General features: G+C 43.9%; 1 protein-coding gene across 2 annotated transcripts in view; it reads left to right on the top strand.

Annotated features, from left to right (window-relative positions):
* Positions 1-19,853, top strand: part of SMARCC1 (SWI/SNF related BAF chromatin remodeling complex subunit C1) — a 139,963-nt gene that overhangs the window by 38,929 nt on the left and 81,181 nt on the right. For both annotated transcript variants that reach the window (XM_090048004.1, XM_090048003.1), the window contains exons 9-14: positions 1,766-1,891; positions 3,080-3,198; positions 4,674-4,798; positions 7,230-7,289; positions 7,967-8,004; positions 13,766-13,887. In XM_090048004.1, coding sequence (XP_089904130.1) covers positions 1,766-1,891; positions 3,080-3,198; positions 4,674-4,798; positions 7,230-7,289; positions 7,967-8,004; positions 13,766-13,887 — 590 coding nt within the window. The remainder of the gene's footprint in view (positions 1-1,765; positions 1,892-3,079; positions 3,199-4,673; positions 4,799-7,229; positions 7,290-7,966; positions 8,005-13,765; positions 13,888-19,853) is intronic.

Raw genomic sequence — 19,853 nt, 5'->3', positions numbered from 1 at the left:
CGGCAAAATCAAGTGAGGGCTGCCCTTGTTTCTTCCCTCTCCCAATTTCCTGTGCTCACTGTAGCGTGTGAAGGTGTTGGATTGGTAGGGGGGGAGGAAGGAATTGACTCTGTTCTGATGTAGATGCCAATTTCTGCAAGCTCCACTGAGCACGCAATGCAGAGCTTCTGTTTCTTGGAGGGACCAGGCTGCCAAAAGCCTTAGGAAATTGTGGCAGCTCTGCGAATATAATATTGAGGCTGTACTACCCTTGAACATGTGTACGAAAAGCAATTACCGTTTACGAATTGCTCCATGCGTCAGTATCTTTTTGTTTAGTAGTCTCACTTAAACTGGAACTCTGACCATAACTGATGCTGTTAGCTATGAAAATCAAGTCAACACTGCTTGGTCTGTTGAATTTGTAAGGGTCTGAAACAACAATGGCAGCCTTGTTTAGGTCTTTTATGTGGCTGGAGGTCTGATTGTGGAACAGTGTTTTCTGATTTATTTCACTGAAAGAGAATAATATGAGGAAATGATTCTAACAAACATAATAAAGGTTGCTTTGTTCAGTTATTGAACAACTCATCAATTTATGATTAGTAAAATGAAATGCTTTCTGTTTTTGTTATCCATTGGCTGAGGACCATAAGTAGGCAGATCAGGTTGAAGAGAGCTTTTTAATTTTTTCTTTGATAGATTGGAGGAGGAATTAATTTTATAATAACTTTTGAACACTTCACATTTTTTCAATATAAAAAGCTAAGTTCAAGAGCCCATCTTGACTATTAAAAGCCTATTTAGAGATGTCTCTCTTATGAATCAGTATTTGTTCAAGGATTTCTAGAGGATCTTCCATACTTAGTTTAAAAATTTGTATGAGTTTATTCTGCTGCCTTCCTTCCTGCTTGTGGCAGAGGATCTCTTGGTCATCTTCCACACTTCTGGAAGCCTAGACCAGGGTGGAAGTAGTACTTCTTTGAAGTAAGATGAAAGCAAGGATAGTGTATCGGGGATTTTGTTTGCTAATTAAAGCCATTTGTTTTGCTTAAAAAGCCTTAGTTGACAAAAATGGGCACTCAAAAACATCTCAGCTGGAGATGTTTTGTTTTTGTTGTTTAACTCCCCAGACTTTCACGTGCATGTCAGAGGGCTGGCTGCTGCCATAGTTCAGAATTAGGCAATAAGTGAATCTATATAACTGCAGTTGTCTGCCCAAAATGCTAACGTTGCAAAGGGTTGGTCCATCTTTTCCCTTTCTAGCTTTTTCTCCTAAGAAATTTGAACCGTTAGCCCTAGTCTCTTTATTTTCAAATTTTGATTTGTAACCAGAGTATCCCAGTAAGGTGTGATGACTGTCATCTGGGTTCCAGAGTGACTCATTCATATGGCAGTACAGTTCCAACAAGAAGACCATGGGACATACTGATGCACACAGTTTAGAACTGTGATTTTCAATCTTTTTTCATTTGTGGATCCCTTTGAAAATTTAAAATGGAGGTGCAAACCCTTTGAATTGTAAGTGTAGGTATTCACATACTTTTGATTGATCATAGTCATCTTTTGCAAACCCCTTGGACATAGTCTGCGGACCCCCAAGGGTCCGTGGACCACAGTTTGAAAACCACTGCAGCATCAGGCTTCAGTAACTGCATTGCATGTACTCCCTTTCTTCTTTCTGAAATTAGTCATAGAGGTCTGTTCAAGTTCACAGCTGGTGCAGAAATACTAGCATGAGTCGGATTCTTCTTCTGGATTGAGATCTGTTGGATTTACCTTTTAGGTTCATACGAAATGGATTTTGGACACGGATGTATTTAATGAGTGGATGAATGAAGAGGATTATGAAGTGGATGAGAATAGGAAGCCAGTGAGTTTTCGGCAGCGAATCTCTATGAAGAATGAAGAGGTATGGGGTGTCCTTGCTGGCGGGTAACTTGTTGATTTAGCGGTGTTAATTATGTTCCTTGCTGCTGTACAAATGAGAATTCTCAAAAATTTAGCTTCTAGTCTTTCAGGAACCAGCGACCAGATCTCATGTACACTTGACACACTTCTAGATCTTGGATAGGTTTGGTGGCTTCCTTTGTCATTGCAGGTCTCTTCTATTCAGAAGATATTGGGTAGAGACTTTCTTTGCTTCCATACACAGTTTAAATTGGGGTTAAACTGATTCAGAATCAGTCCAGGTACTTAATATTGAAATTTCTCTGTGCCTGCGTGTGCTGAGCTTACTAACCTTCATTTGTCCCTCTGGATGTGGGCAGACCTACACATAACCTGGGCTGAAATCATGCTGGCATCGGGACTGGACAGATGTGCAGTTACCTTAGGGCAAGTCTGTGCCTCATTCACTAAGCAATGGGAGAGGAGAGCAAGGAATAGCCCATTTACCTTTAAATAAACAGCTACCCTGGGTTGGATGCAAGTAGATGCTGCAAACCTTTTAACTGTGGTAACTTCACCCGATCCAATGGAAAACAATTCCCTTCCCCTCCCCACAAAAAAAAAAATCAGGCCTAAACTGGTACAAGTCACACCAGTTTAAGTTTCTTCTGTCTGCTGTTCCTTCAAACCTGGTGTGATCATGCTATTCCTTCAAACTTGGTGTGATCATGATTAAACTGTTGTAAATGTTACCTCTGTCCAGTGTTGCGAGGAAGACCATGAAAATGCTATTTTCAGAATTAAGATTTCCGGGTTAAATCTGGCAGAAGATGGGACTTGGAGATTAACTGATTTAGAGAGGCATGAGCTTTCATAGCAACAGCCTACTGTGTCAGATGCTTAGGTTAAATCTAACCTTGTGAATGGGCATAGTGCATCAGATGAGTCAAAAGTTGGCATTCAAACCTCGCAAAGGTCCATTTGTCTGTCACATAACCATGCCAGCAGTTACAGGAGAATAGGAACGGTCAGGCACTTCTCATGCTGAGAACTGCAGGTACTCTGAAGCATAACCTAATGGTTGGTGTAATGCTGTTTAAAAGTGAAATGCTTTTAGCTCTTTGGAGGACATATGAGGAGAGGGTGACAGGCTGCTCAATTTCAGTACTGCAGTAATTGGTACTGACTGACAACTTGGCTTCTCTACCAGCCAGTGCGTAGTCCTGAGAGGAGAGACAGAAAAGCAGCAGCAAGCACCAGGAAAAGAAAACATTCGCCTTCCCCTCCTCCCACTCCAGTGGAATCAAGGAAAAAGACTGGAAAAAAAGGGTAAGTGTCTGGGGTCCACAGCTGGGGACTAACTTTGCTCAGCAAGCACCTTCCTCTTCTTCTCCCCAACTTTCAGCTGCTGTGTTAACATAACTCTCTTTTTGCAATAGGTTTACATGAATTTTTAATGCTGCACATTGAATACCCTCATTTGCAGGCTTGGCTTTCTCCTTGGTGAATAAAGGCAAGCCCAGTGCAATCATTACTGAGCCTAATGAGCTCCATCATTGCAATGCTGGTATCATTAGCAGTCAAACTTACGATTTGTGCAACTTTTTCTAATAAGGACCACTGTTCCTCATTGATTTGGTTACAATCCTACAAACCTATGAAGATCTGAACCTGGCTTACATTGTTTTGCATTTCATTTGTAAATGTATTTGAGCTGAACCAATTGAAATGGGATTTAAAACTATTTAATAGTTTGAGGAGTTTGTAACTAATTGGAGGCTTAAATCCATTTACATTTTAATGAAGATTTTTAACACAGGCTAGCACTTGCTGACCTGTAAATGACTTGCCCTCTGTTCTGCCTTGAGCTATAAATAAGTCCTGAAAATCACTTTTCCTCCAAGGAGAAGCTTTGCTATTGTATGATTCATGTTTCAGATTTGCGAGGGCTTCCTAAATTTTATTAGACAGGTGGGCCTTTTTTAAGCAAAAGTCTCATGGCACTGGTGATTTAAGGAAATAAGAACCAAGGGTTTGAGCAGTAAAGAAAAGAAGTGATTTTTAGTTGATATTTGTGTTTAAACTTTGGTTGTGGCTTTTTGGTAGACCTGTTTTCATTTCAATGACAAATGAACATTTTGTACAAAAATGGATCAGTTCAAAGCTTGGAAGCCCCCAGCATGTTCTTATGGAGAAACTAGATTGATATCCTAAGACCGATTTTTAAAAAATCCTTTGCTGGTTGCCTCTAGACATTTTTATAAACTATTTTTTGGATTTGGCTCAGCAGGTTACTAATTGCACAATTGAGCAATAACATATGCTGCAAAACTTGGGGCCTTAATTGGAATTGAGAATAGCAGGGAAAAATGGGCTACTAACTTGTCTAATCTCACCAATATTAAGGACATCAACACTGGTGTTTTAACACTTCGTATCTAAAATGTAGTCATCTCCAGGCTGAAATGTAGGTGCTGTTTCAGTAGTAAAAAGAAGCCCTGCTCAAGAAAGGACTTGATGAAAACTACCTCTTTGACTATGCAGGAGATATTTAAATTGTATAGTGTGCAACAGTTTGAGTTGCAGTTTGACCAGGATGCAGGAATTGCGCCATAGTATAGCACGAGACTGTTACTTCTCTTCAAATTTATATTGCTTTTTACAAATCATCAAGACCACCCCTACCACATCTGTTACCTTGAACATACCATCCTGACCCAACCCTGTTAACCTGAGAGCTGGTGGGATTGAAATGCATGGTAGGTACCCCTTCCAGCTATTTATTTGTGTTCATTCTGTTTTAGACAAGCAGGTCTGTATGGGAAAAGGAGAGGTCAGAAAGAAGAGGATGAGCAAGAAGATCTTACCAAGGACATGGAAGACCCAACACCTGTACCCAACATAGAAGAAGTGGTACTTCCCAAAAATGGTATAGTGTTTGCATGCTACTAGTGACACTGGGTTTTTGAATAGTCAGACATTTACTGAACACTGTATACAGTGTTTTCACTGTTTGAGAAGCTACTTCTGCAGTAGCCCACTCTTGTGGGCTATGTGCACATCTGCTACTGTTTCAACAGGGTTTTGAAAGGTGGAAGTGATGAAACTGACCTTTAACTCCTTCTTTCTCTGAAATAAGTTTTATGGAAACTCCAGTGAAGATGAGAGCATGGTAGATTGAATATCTAAGACCTTGCATGTCCCATTATAACTAAGGAAAATTATATATGGTATAGATTTTTCAGAGGGAGCAAGAATCAGTTTCTCTTTTGCTCCTTCCTTCTCTTGGTGGTAGCAGCCTCGCAAATGCAGCCCTCAATCCTCAGACTGGGGATCCTGGTCTGGGGGGTGTGTAGGGGCTTTGCTCTGCTGTTCCAGTCCCCTCCCAGACTAGTCCAGCAACAGGGCCAAGCCCCAGTCTTCCCCAAACTGGGCAGTCCCTGGTCTGGGGAAGAGGTGGGGAACACTGCCTTGCTGCTCCCCGCTCCTACCAGACCAGACCAGGAGGGGAGTATGCTGAGACCTGCAGGATCTTCCTTCTGGGTGGGGCAGGTCTCCCCCAGGGGGGATTGAATGAATGCTTGTTGCTTCTACAGAGAGAAGCAACAAGCATGATTCTCCTGATAGGAATGTAATGCTTGTACATGGCCTCAGTTAATGAGCTAGGGATAAACCCAGTGTGTTCAGTTTCCTAATCTTTTGGTGTAACACTTGAGACCAGTGCTTCTTAATACAGTAAACACTTGGTGAAGAACAAAATAAGCTCAGTACATGTTCCAGGCTGGACAGTGAAGAATTTCTTCACTGTCCGAGCCCCCAAGGTCTGGAATAGTCTCCCACCAGAGGTGGTTCATGCACCTATGTTGAACACTGTCAAGAGAAATTTGGATGCTTATCTTGCTGGGATCCTATGACCCCAGCTGACTTCCTGCCCCTTGGGCAGGGGGCTGGACTCGATGATCTTTCAAGGTCCTTTCCAGCCCTAATGTCTATGAAGTCTATGCTCTGATAACTATCCTTGGGGGCAAAGCATCTGGGACATTTTATGGCAAGTTGCAGATAAGAATTCAGTACTTGGTGATTTTGCGGGGAGGAGGTAGTTGTGTAATTCTCCCCGCTCAAAACAAAGCCTAACCCGAGCACGTATAAGAATGAAATCTGTGGCAGTTCTTCGAAGCCGAGTCTTCCTCTAGACTAATAGATCTTTTGTCCTTTGAAACTGTGCAGATCTGACCTCTCACGAACTGTGAGCATATGGCCAGCAAAGCAAACTGTCATTCTGGTTTGATAGATGTGCAGGATCCAGCGTCATGAATCTAACTGCCATGCTAAGGGATGTCAGTTTGTTTATGCTGTCCAGCATTGAGAAGCTCTGGGGACAACTCTTTTTGGGAACTGTGTAAAGCAGAGGAAGCTGCTTCTCCTTCACACATGCTCTAGTTTATTCTGCATTCTGCTGGTTCTACTTCCAGAACTGGATCTCAGAGCAAGCTAAAGCTACAGTCAGAGAGGAGGTTTTTCTTTTGCACAATTCTGGGCTTTTCCTTCAATTCCTGCCACCGTTCTCCTTTCCTCAACCACCATAAGTTGTTACTGTAATATTTTTCTTAATAAATTCTAGTCAAATCTGAATCTCTCTTGTTATAAATGTAAGTGTAGACTAGCAGTGAATATGGTTGATTGTAAAAATGGGTTGTAGTCTATTATGTAGCATAGGTCACTGTTTCTCAACCAGTGGGATGCAAAGGTCGTGTAGGTGGGACTTTAATGTCCTTCAAAATTTCCAGCTGAACATAAAAATAAACTTCTTGGAAAAAGTGGAGTTTTGTTTTTATAGTGGTGGGACCAAAGTTTTTTGACAAAATGGTTGGTGGGACATAAGGTACAAAAGGTTGAGAACTGCTGGCATGGGTGATTTAAGACAGAAGAATAGTGAACACTGAAGGACAAGAAAGAATTACAGGCACTTCCTTGTTTTTTTTCTCTGAGTAGACAACTGTACATTACTGTTATTGGTATGATACTGGACTAGAGAAACCATTGGTCTGTTTGCAGTTATGTTTCCTGTGGCTGTTTAAAATGGATTTATTTTAATGGTTTAAATCTGAAGTGTAGTAACTCGCTTGTTTTTGCAGTATGAGGCATGGAACATACTGGGCCATGGAATAGTTTTCTTGGCTTCAGTTTGAAAACACTACCCCTGTTTGTCAGCTATATGCTTTAGTGACAACTTGGGGAACCCAGTGTATCAGTGTGGTAACTCCAGGGGATATTCTAGGATTATGGGAGAGACTGGTGGGCTTATAATGTATCTTGACTTGGGGGCACACTGGATTCTCAGTCTGGTTTACCTTTTATAGTGAACCCAAAGAAAGACAGTGAAAACACCCCGGTGAAAGGAGGAACAGTAGCAGACCTAGGTAAAAAAAAAAAAGAACTTATTTTACATTACTTCTGTAATAGACCAGTATTTACAAGGTGCCAGAAAAGATGCTTACAGTTAAGATCATTGTAGCACTACATTTTTTTACTCTGCCTGTTTTGTTTCCATCTGTTAAGTCTCAGCTTCATATTTAACTCCTATCACTCAAATCAGCAACAGGAAAAAAAAAATTCTTTTGCCTCCCTTGAGGCTGTTTTCTTGCAGACATCCTGTGTGCTCTTAAGTGTGTCAGCCTTTCTCAGGCAAACCCTTTCTTTCTCTCTACTGGGAACCAGAGAAAATCATTGTGGAACATGGCTGGCTAGGCACTAGATTTTAGAGACCTGAACAAGCTGCCTACAGCCTATTATGAAAGGGTGCATCCAGGGCAGTAGGCTAACCAGTAATTAATTATGAATCCCCAAGCATTGAGAGACTGTAATTATCCTTGCCCTGTATTTTTGTTCCTATCCCCTTCTTTCTTTTGTGTGACTCATTATGTCCATAACGACGAGATTAGTTTTTGATGTACAGTCCATGCTCCTTTCTCCCTTCTCACCTCCTGTGCCCCAAATAAACACAATCCTGCCCAGTTAATTAATTGTATCAGAGAAGCGTAGTAATCCAGATGCATTTCCTGGCAGTGTGATTCATGCTGTGCCTCTTACCTTGCAGATGAACAAGATGAAGAGACAGTGGCTGCAGGAGGAAAGGTAACAACTGTTCTGTCAGAAATTGGGTAGGGAATAACCTTCATCTGACCTTCAAGAATTCAAATAGCAATTGTTCTGAAGGGAATGGATGAAAGCATAATTTCAGCAAATTGATTAGAGACACAGACTTGCTGTGCACTCACTGTTCCAAAGTGATTGCCCACATGCACACCTCCCCTCCCTCACTGTCCCCCTTAGTAAGCAAAAGCTGAACTGCAATACTGTCCCCTCTGTGAAAGAGCTAAGCCACCACAGTGCACCTTTCACTTTCCAGAGCGTAAGAGTAGGCATAGGACAGTTAACCTTGGAGTAGCTGACAAAGCAGTAAGTCCCCACCCCTTTTAATTTGCTCTCATTTGTTTCTGGCATAAGAATAAAACCATTCCTGGTGAGGGACTTTCTTCTGTCAACATGAAATAATTCCTTATCTAGGAAAAGAAAATTGAATTGGTATAGAAAGGTTACTATGTGTTTATAAAATGTGTGGTCAGCAAATGGGATCTGAGGAGGCAGACAGCCTCAGCAGAGTTTCAGGAGGGAGCACAGAACCTGGGCTGTTCCTCTTGTTGTTTAGACGCAGCTTCTCTGCGTTCCTACTTAGGGCCACCTTCTAGCCCAGACCTGCCTGTCTTAATACACATTAGCCCACCTCTAGACATTTTCATAGGTATCAGAGCAGAGGCTGTGCCTTCCTAACCTAGCCTTCCTCACAATTTGTCCACAATTCACATGGGCGCCCCAGGTAGGAAGCTGTCTGTCTGTCAGCTGCAATACTACAATTTCTTGTATCAGCCTTCCTGTAATTAGAGCCAAGCACAGAGAGAGAGACAAGCCCCTCTTGAGCAGTGCCCTTTCAGGAATCAGTCTGCAACCTGCTTCTCTCCTGTGCATTGCACATAGCTGCCACAAGGTAATACAGATAGGAAGCAGTGGCTTGGAATAACTCATGTGGCTCTGGGTAACTGAAGGCAACCATGAGGGTCAGGCTTAAAAAGCAGGGCAGGCATGCCCTGTGTCCTGTAGGACTCCTATTCAGAAACATGGTGACTTACATCTTGGCAGTAAATATCCCTTCTCTGAAGGAGCACTGACTGGTCACTGACTTTGAAAACAAGCACAGGGCCAGATTCTCCAAGTTTGATGTGTGTGCTTGAAGGGGTGCTTGTTAGACACAGATTCCATGTAGATCTCTGCATGCTGCTAAGGGATGTTTGCAGTTGCACACCTAACTCTGGGAAATATGACCTGTGACCTCTGTCCTTATGTGATTCCAGCTTTACTGAATTTCAGGTGCATATTTTATTTACATCAGATCAGGTGTGTACTCAGTTGTTGGAAGCACTGAAACCTGTTGTCCCATTTGAAATGGGGAGAGAAAAGAAAATCTCAGTACAGTTGCAGCTTGCTCCTCTCTTCAGTAATCACCTTTGCTAGGAACTTGATTATCCCTGTAATGATCAGATAATTAAACACCTAGGCAGAAAGACATGAACTGAAACAGCCGGATTTAGTTCCAAACTAAATGCCAGTACTAAACTCATAATCCAAGCTGGATCAGACTTCTGATGAACAGACACCATGTATGTACACAAGGTAAAATGCATGCCAGAAAAGCAGCAGTGCCCTCATGTTCTGCGAGTGTGGGTGTCTACCCTTTAAGTGAGCAACATCCTGGAGATCAGGAACAGTGTGTTTTGTGCAACACTTATATTTTTTTTTTTTATACTAAGCTATTGCCAGAGCAGGTTTTTTTTTTCCTGGGCAAATGTACTTCTCTGTGTTGGAGGAAGAAGGAATAGTTTTGGTTTTTAAAGGCCAGTGTTTGATCACTTTAACACATGTTAATGCATTATGCAGCCTGGAGTACAGACACCATGAGCTGTTAGGAGATGAAGGCAGGGAAGCATTGAGTAGTCAGAACTGGATGAGGAAGGGCAGGACTGCCTCTCCCAGATAGGGTTGCATGGGTGCTAAGAGTTAGGCTTAGTTTCTATTCTGTCTTAATCCATGAATTAATTTGCCTGTGAAATCCGGCTGGACGACAGTGTTTTTTCTGCTTGTAGCTGGTTCAGGCACATATCTGTTTAACACCCATTCTCCATATGTGATCAGTCTTTCTTTACTTGGATTATATAGGGAAAAAATCAATCAATTAAAGCTTTAAAAATGTTGAATAACTGCCATTCCTACCTTCCACATTGGAATATGGGTTCCTAAATACAATATTCTTTAATCCTATTCTATTTTTACAACAGGAGAGGTTTCCTCCAGCAGTCACCTTTTTTTCAACCAATAACCATCAATTTTTTTTAAGCATATTCCTGCCAGTATTGTCCCCAACAGTCCCTCAGCACGATATGTCTTCTGGTATCCTTGATTCTTTTACGCCAGCACATGGCATAGAGTCAGCAGTTGAGAGTATACTACTATGACAGCTTTTTGTAGCCAGAGGAAATGCATCTGTGTTTCCTTGCCAGACTTAAGTGCTCCCTGACACAACTGATGAACAAATTGTTCCACCTTGATCCAGTGACTTGCAAATCCAAATAAAGATGAAACCCTGAAGCAGCTCATGTTCTTTCCCCTCTGTCCAGACCTGGAGGTTTATGGATGACTGTTTCCACTTCCAAAACCCTCATCCAGGAAGTCTGAGAGAGGAGAGGACCACACTTTATCAGGGCTGTCCAACTGGTGGTCTGTGGGTTGCATGTGGCCCAGGAGGGACTCTTGTCCAAGTGCCATTTCTCTCTTGCTGCTGCCCACCAGGCTTTTCCCCCCCCATCCAGCATCTGCTTCCTGCCCCACTCCTTGAGGATAGAGTAGGGCAGCCCACAGGACCCATGGGTTGTAGTGCAGCAAAGGGCTGGGCGAGAAAGCATGAAGTGCCAGTGTTGCACAAATGCCAATTGTACGTCTTGGTTTAGGTCAGACATGAAGGGCCCCATTGTTCAGTGCTCCTAATTCCTAGCTAGAATTAAAAAATATATATTCTGAAGAATTGGACTTTTCTGTAACATTCTTCCCTAGAGTCTGGGACATCTGCTTTCACAGTAGATTCAGACCCTTGGAGCCCTTGTTGATTGGTGGTTTGTTTGGGTTTTTTTGTGACCAGTCACTCAAGTATACTTGTTTGCATAAGAACATGAGAAGTGCCATGCTGGGTCAGACCAGCAGTCCTTCTAGCCCAGTATTCTGTCTCTGACAGTGGCAGAAATGGATGCTATAGACAGAAAGAGAGCATTGAGCTAGGTATCTCTAGAGTGATCTATCCCCTATTCAACAGTTCCCTATTCACGTAGTCTACACCCAAGCCAAAGAGTGTTAGCTTTTTTTAGTCTGTCCTGGTCTGGAAACAGCTCCAAGCCCCTGATCATTTTGGTTTGCCTTTACATGGGTTGTTGATGCCTTATCGTCTGCAAGAAGACCACATCATAGAGTGTAGTATTTTCCAAGACAACTCTTTAAAGATGGAAATGCGGCTGAAGATTGTAGGTTTTATTTTAACTGGAAAAGTCTTGTGCAGCCATTGGCTTTTGCCTCTCCTTATCATCAAGTGAAACCTGGAAAAAAATCAGCCTTACCTTGCCTTGGCATCAGCAAACTTCAGCTCTGCTGCCTTGCTAGTGGTTTCCCTTCTCAGCCCCCCTTGCACTTTAACACCATCAGCATGAGGGAGAAATCAGTGCTGCTGGGAGTCCAAGCACAGATTGTCATCTGTATCTCTAAGCTTGTAACCTCTCTGAGCAGTCCTCCAGGTCTGCTTCAGGCATCTTTCTGATGACCCAGCATGGAAGAGGAGGCAGGCACAGGCCATTCGTGCATCTTATGATGCCTGCACTGTCCCTGGCATTGTACCATTTAGAGCTGTTCTCGGCACTGGGACCCTTCATTTCCTCTACTGTCAACTTGTCCCTTAGCATGAGACGCTGTGGGACAGAAGCTGTTCAGGGTACTGGCTAAGCTATTTGTAGGTCAATATCTGGGCCTCTCTTGAAGTACATGTAATATTCTTCCAAGCACCATTACTTCCAGTCTTGCCTCTCCTGTGAACTGTGCTGACTTAGTACCCTTGTTACAACTGTATCTGCATCAAACAAGGTCTCCAGTTCTCATCCTGGGTATAGAAAAGTTCTCTTTTTCTCACCCCTAGTGTCCAGCCTAGGTATCACAGTGGGAGCCAGAGCGGGAATATGTAGAAGAGCACTCTGAATTTTTGACAGGATTGGTGGGTGCATCTACACGAGATGCTAAATGCTCATTAGACTAATTGTACTTCACATTAGCCCATCATGCAAAAAGTGTGCTAAGGCACAGTAGACTAAGCATCACACAAAAAACCAGTTCATCTGCACTAATGCGCAGTAGCATGGATTATGGTGCATTAAGTTAGTACTTGTTATTACCGGTATACTAAACTTAATGCACTGTAATTATGGCACATTAATGAACGTGTAGATGCGCCCAGTGTGTGCTAAAATAAGAGTGAATTATTTTGCTTCTGGGTAGGTGCTAATTCATGTTCTTTGGATGCATTTCTCTTCCTGGGGCTGTTCTGCCCCTTCTCTCTTCTCCCCACCATCTCCAGACTCCTCAGAGAGTTCAGACAGGATTTGAGCCATATCATGGTAGCTCCAGCTTGGGTGCAGTAGTTCTGGTACTCTGAGCTGATGAGCCTCTCAACTGACCACGCTAGTGCATCTTTCTCTGACATGTCCCCAGACCAGTGTCACACATTGCACTGGAACCTGACTTTGTTCACTTGACATTCTGGATGCTGGCTAGATGGCCTGTCTGGAGATGGATGTCCTCATCAGGGTGTAGGATGCTCACTTGCAAAACAGTCTCGTTTCCTGGTCTCAGGGCAGCCTACTACCTCCTACTGCCATTCTCTTTTAATTCCAGCCATCCTGGACCCATCTGCCTGTGCTTGAGAGAAGTTCTCTCTTTTTGGATGTATTAAAGTGCCCTTAGCAGCTCTTTCCACAAATAACCTGCTTTTTCAGAGTCCCACTGTGTTGGTTAAGGTAGTGGAATTATGGGGACTTGGCAGAGCTTCCTGGGCTGTTGGAGGGTTGTCTGACCATTTTGAAGTTTAAGGAGGGCATGGGACAGCCGCAGCCTATCTTACCTCCTTGTTAAGGTAAAAGGCTTGTTGGCAGGGAACGCAACAGTGCAATTGTGGCTTGCTCACTTGTTGCTGTTCAGACACGTTGCGTCTCCATCAGTGTTTAGTTGAATGCATGAGCAGTTCAGCCAGAACTGGAGAGTAAACTCACTGTGCCAGGCACTAGTGCCCTGATGCATGCTGACCCTGCTACCTGCCTTCAGGTACCACTGACAGCACAGCAGGTTTACTCTGTAGCCTCAGTCTCTCGTTCTTCTTTTTCTGTGAACATTTTCCCCCAACCAACCTGTGTGTTCACTACACATGTCAGGATAGTACCGTAAATATCAGCTGCAAAGCCTACTTTCTAGTGATGTTAGATTATGCTTCCTACATCGTCAGGTCCAGGGAGAACTGATCCTGTGAAAACTAAGGGAACATGAACAGTATGGAAAGTGCTGCTGTGAATTTAGATCAACTTGTTCATTAAGGCTTTTCCAGTTGATCAAGGAAACAATCAGTTAAGTTATTCTTCTGATAATGGCAAAACCATTGTTTTAGACTAACATAACCATGTGGTAGTTCAGTATCACTTTACTTGCTTGCTTCCCACTTTTAATTGATATATTTTTACTGTTTCTCTTTCCTGTGATGCAGGAAGATGAAGATCCTAATAAAGGTGATCAGAGCCGATCGATTGATCCAGGTGAAGACAATGTCACCGAGCAGACAAATCACATCATTATTCCAAGCTATGCATCCTGGTTTGACTACAATTGGTAAGATGGGAACTTAAGGGCTGGGAGGGGATCCAGAAATACAGTGCTCGTTTGTTTGCCTTCTCTTATAGGATCTGGATTGCAGTTCTGCTCACATTGCAAACTAATTTGATTTCTGCTTGGGTCTAGCCATATTGGACATAATTTCAAAGCACTTCTTAATACAATTAGATGCTCTTTGTGTTGAAGGAGGCTTTCAACAGTGGTTGTAGTTTAGGATTGCGAGGAACCAGCTTGCACAATGGTCTCTTCCACATGCCAGGTCTCAGGAATTCTGGCTTAGGATATGGACATACAAACAGCATCCCACAGGACAATGGAAGAGGGGCTTTACTGCTTGTCACCTGCTCTTCAGCAGTCATGTACAGGTTCCCTGCCCTGCAGTAAGGGGAAGCTCATCCACAGAGCCAAGTGACAGTAAATTAACTGCCATGTGCATCCAAGCAGTTACTGCAGAGCAGCTGATTCGGGGTAAAGCCCAGGTCCCTTTTACCCTTTGGCAAATTTGTTTCTGCAACTGTAACCTTGGATTCATTGTCACAAACTGTTTTTTTTCACAGTTCTTCCTCTTGCCCCAACCTCACCTCACTTCCCCCTGCCTTCACCTCTGTCTTGGCTGCTTTTATATTTTGGAAGTTTAGATGGTTTACCATCATGAATTCCTAATACTGGCTCTGAGTGTAGAATCGTGGAAAAGTAGGGCTGGAAGGGACCTTCATAGGCTATCAAGTTTATTATTAGTTTATTATCACTGAATAACTCTGAGAACCAAACTGGGACACTTGTATGTTTAGGAAGTGCTTATATGTTATCACTAGAAGAAAGGAAACGAGTGGCTTGATCTGCAGTAGATTGTCACTGTTCTCTGAAGACCCAGTCTTTAACATAATCACTTTCCCAAAAAGCATCCTTTTTGAAACCCAGAGACATTTGCCTAAAAAGGTCATTGCTTGCCCCTGTTCACTGCCTCGGGGTGAGATGCTCATATTGTGCCTGTAGTTGTAGGCACAAGCAGCTTGACTCTCTATTTTCATTACCCACTCTTGACATTTTGTTTCCAGATGTCTAATAGGGGTGTGCGAAGCAGGCCGTGTTCAATTCAGATATGGATTCAGACTCAATCAGGGACAGTGATTTGATTCGTTGATTTGGATCACTGTCCCTGATTCGACTGGCCAGATCTGTATCTGAAGATTCAATGCTGATTCAGAGAATCAGTATTTGGACATAGACACAGCTTTAAACATTTTTTCTACATACCTTGAGGTACCAGCATGGCTTGTGATCACTGAGATGCTGGGGTGGATATAGTGTCCCAACAGGAGTGGGAGGGGGGCCCACACATGCTCAGCAGCAGACCTGGAAGTGGACCAGAAGCACTTCTGGTCTGCTTCTGGGTCTGCAGGGGTCCCCCCTCTATTTCCCCAACTTGGCAATCAGCCATGGGGGGACCCTGGGTGCCCCCCCTGACCCAGGAGGTACCAGTCACCAAGCCAGAAAGGTTGCGGAGGGGTCCCCCATGTGCTCCCCGGTGAACCCAGAAGTGGACTGGAAGTGCTTCTGGTCCACTTCCAGGTCCACTGCCAAGCGCACTAGGGAGCACCCTCCACTCTCCTGTGGGACACTCCATGCTCCCCAGCATCGCAGCATTCATGAGCTGCCTGCTACCTAGAGGTATGTAGAAAAAATATTTAAAGCTGTCTCTGTCCAAATCTTTCCAAATCTGTCCGTATCAATTTGGAGAGTTCAGATTCGATTCGGAGAGATTAAAGGATCTCCTGATTCAATTCGGATTCAAAGATTTGGCCAACGAATCGGGCCAAATCTCTTGCTAATCGAATCGGAAACCAAAGCTTTGCACAGCTCTAATGTCTAATACTTGTTCAGATTATGGAAAAAGTGACCTTATTTAGCAGGTAGCTTTGTTTTCCTTATAGGTCATATTTTAGGTTTTTTGAAGGATGGATGGATGGATGATTTCATCGTTGGGGCATTGAACCCACTCTGTCAAACTGTGTGACCAAGCAGGTTCCTTTGAGTAGGTCTGCAGTGAGCAGGTTGTCCTCAAGCCTGTGTCTACCCATTTGTCCAGGCTATACATTCCTGTACTTCACCCCTGGCAGCATTCACCATGAGCCTTGAAGCTTTGCTGAGCTTCCAATTATGAATCTCCACTGCCATTGCCCCCTAATCTACTCTTTCCATAGGATGTGCTCGAGAAATAAGAAGTGCAGTATTGGATGGTTTCATGAATGTTGGTTACGGGGGACAGTGTAGACGAGGAATGTGCAGCTCCCACGACTTAGGCTGGTAGAGGATTACCTCAAGGTTGTTGTTGTTTTTTGTTTGTTTGTGCAAACATATTCTTAATTTTTTGTGTGTCTCAGTTTCCTGTTTGTAAAATGAGGATAAATTAGTACTGTCCGATTTCAGAGGGGGATTGAGGAGAAATAGCTGCATACGTAAAAGCCCTGTTTTCTGGCATGAGTGAGGAATGGCGGGGGGTGCTGATAATCTAAGAATGCTGATTACCTGAGGCACAGGGATTTCTGGCCAGTTAGTAAAATGCTGGATGACAGGGCTTTTACTGTATTAAGAACCCGTGAGACATTTTGTATAATAGTACCACCCAGAGGCCTCCTTTGGGAACAGAGGCCTGGTAGACTGAGGCTCCTCAGCAAACCCTGCTAATTCAGGCAGGTTGCTCCCTGGTAAGAGGATTCCAGATCAGTCTGTTTATAGTAGCAAGAGTAATAATCCTAATGGTGTTTTGTAGGGCACTAAATCAGTTTGTGCAATCTGTGGTTTTGTTTTGTTTTTTTTGTGCAGTTGGGCCCACACTGTTCATCATCTTCATCAGCGATTTGGACGAGGGGTTAAAAAGCACCTTGTTCAAAATCGCAGACGATACTAAGATGTGAGGGGAAGTGGGCACGTTAGAAGGAAGAAATAGGCTGCAATCAGACCTAGACAGGTTACAGGGGTAGGCGGATGAGAACAGGATGGGATTCGAAGTGGGCACATAAGAAGGAAGAATTAGGCTGCAGTCGGACCTAGACAGGTTACAGGGGTAGGCGGATGAGAACAGGATGGGATTCAACACCAACAAGTGCAGGGTGCTGCACCTGGGGAGGAAGAACCAGCATCATACCTACAGGCTGGGGAACTCCCTTCTCATCAGTGCAGAGGCAGAAAAGGATCTTGGAGTCGTCATTGATGCCAAGATGAACATGGCCCGGCAGTGTGGGTACACGGTCAGGAAGGCCAACCGCACCTTGTCGTGCATCCACAGATGCATCTCGAGCAGGTCCAAGGAGGTGATACACTGGTCAGGCCGCAGCTGGAGTACTGTGTCCAGTTCTGGGTGCCGCACTTCAGGAAGGATGTGGACAACGTGGAGAGGGTCCAGAGGAGGCCACTGGCATGATCAGGGGGCAGCAGGGCAGGCCCTACAAGGAGAGGAGCCTCCACAAGAGAAGGCTGAGAGGGGATCTAGTGGCATGATACAAACTAGTCCAAGGGGACCAGCAAGCATTGGGGGAGTCCCTGTTCCCCCAAGCCCAACCAGGAGTGACTAGAAATAACGGTCACAAGCTGGCAGAGGGGAGATTCAGACTAGATATCAAGAGGCGCTACTTCATGGTCAGGGCGGCTAGGATCTGGAACCAACTTCCAGGCAAAGTGGTGCTGGCTCCTACCCTGGGGGGCTTTAAGAGGAGGCTGGATGTACACCTCGCCGGGGTCGTGTGACCCCAGTACTCTTTCCTGCCATGGCAGGGGGTCGGACTTGATGATCTGCTCAGGTCCCTTCCGACCCGACCAACTATGAAACTATGGTTTTTAGAAGCTATATGCCATTTCCAAAGATGCATGCCCATAGCTCACTAGATCACTTGAGTCTACCATGGCATTTAACAAACAAGCTTTAGCACATCCATGGCAAGGGAGGTCTGGTATCTGTAAGGTAACAAGCCAATGTTCGTTTGATTTGGGTTTTTTTATGCTGCTCTTTCCAGCCGAGGCTCTGGGCAGCTTACAGTAAGGGGACAGAATAACTTAAAACAAGAGAATGAAGAAGAGAACCAAACAACTTAAAAGGGAAATGGAGTATTAGCATAAAAAAAGCCTTCTCGCCAATACCCCAGCCCAGCTTTGTTTGCAGAATGACTGCCCAAATAAGAAGGGCTTGCAGCACTTCTGAAAGATGTCCAAGCCGGGTCTCTGGTGGCCTCCAGAGCTGAGGAGTGATGGCTGAGACCGATCTCTGTGCATTTTCACCTCGTGCACTTGGTGCATTAATGGTCCTTCCATGAAGTTGCCCTTGGTCAACCTTGGGGATCGACATGGGGCACAAGGAAGAATGCAGTCTCTTAGTTATATTGGCTGCCACACATGTGAAACTATCCCTTGCCCAGATTTCACTCAGTAGTATCACTCCATGATAATCCTACGCTGCCAGTGCACTGGGACATATTCCACCAACTAATAGATTTGCTCCCCTCAAGATGCCCAGTATGGCCCACCCTTTCAAAATCCTTTGACTCTTTCTTACCAACTCAGTGACATGAAGAATGGTCAACGCAGTCAATCAGTCGGCACATCATCTCTGACCCTACAGTCAGTCGACCAGGATTTAACTGGCCACAGGATTATAAGGCACTTCTCAACGTAACTGTCCTGGAATGGAGAGGTACGTGTTTTCGAACTGGACACTGTGCCGCTGACTTCTACCAATGGGGCCTTCACAATGACAACAAATACCTGTTTGGACAAGTTAAACTATGTCCCACATTGTTGAATCGTGCCCATTTACAATGCTATCTGGTGGTCTTCAGCCTCTTCACACTGGTGATGACATCTTAAAATGGCTGAAACAGCATGCTAAATAAATACTCAGTAGTGCCACTGCTGGTGTACTACTGAGGCACTGCCTTGGTTTATTGAAAGTTGGGAATGAAGTGATTGATACAACTTTACCTAAGTGAATTGTGCTTTTTGACACTGAAACCTGACCTAATAGGTGTATTGCAAAGAATTCTGTGCTCTGAACCTCGAGTCTTGACCAGATGCAGTTCTGGAGTGCATTGTATTCTAGAAATGACCTTTTCAGGGGCTAAAATTTTGCTGATAATTTATTTCAGCGGTTTTTACTCTTTGTTCTTGATGTTCACTTCAAAGTAGGATTTGATTTTTATCACATTTGTGCATGTTTGATGCATAAGGTGGACAGTGCCATTTGTTCTTTCAGATTCCCTTTCACTTGTTGTTTGCTGTATATCTTGTTTCAAAATAGGGTATAAGATCTTCATAGCAAGAGCAGCCTTCTTTGTACAGCACCCCAGTGATAAAAAAACCAAACCCCATCCTGAATTGGACTGTTGTATGCCTCTGTCAAAGTCCCACATGACCTTCTTATCAACAAATTGGAAACTTGGGCTAGATGAAAGTATTACAAGGTGGACAGACAACTGGCTCAGTAGCCGCAAGGCAAGGGTAACTAGAAATGTATCCATGGCTGGAGGTTTTGAGTGGAGTCCCACAGGCTTCTGTCCGGATACTGTGCTGTCCTGGAATGGAGAGTTACGTGGGCAGACTTGCAGGTGATAGGAAACTGGGAAGGATTGCAGACACACTGGAGGACAGAAGGGCAATTCAGAAGGACCTCGACAAATTGGAAAGCTGAGCTATATAATATAGAGCCAAACAGGATAAAGTTTAATACCGACAAATGCAAGATGCAGCACCTTGGGAAGAATAATTAAAAACACAAATTAGGTGGGTGACAACTGGCTGCATGGCAGTGCTGTGCAAAGGCTGTAGGAGTCTTGGGACTTCAGACTTGACACGAGTCCGCAGTGTGACACAGCTGCGCAGAAAGGAAGAATGCAGTTTTGGGTTCATAGAATCATAGAAGTAGGGTTGAAGGAATCTTATAGATCTTCAAGTCTGACCTCCCGCCTGGGCAG

This window comes from Crocodylus siamensis, chromosome 5 (assembly GCF_052110815.1).
Source record: "Crocodylus siamensis isolate JL-2025a chromosome 5, ASM5211081v1, whole genome shotgun sequence".
Classification (NCBI taxonomy): domain Eukaryota; kingdom Metazoa; phylum Chordata; order Crocodylia; family Crocodylidae; genus Crocodylus; species Crocodylus siamensis.
This window is presented reverse-complemented; position numbering and strand designations above follow the sequence as displayed.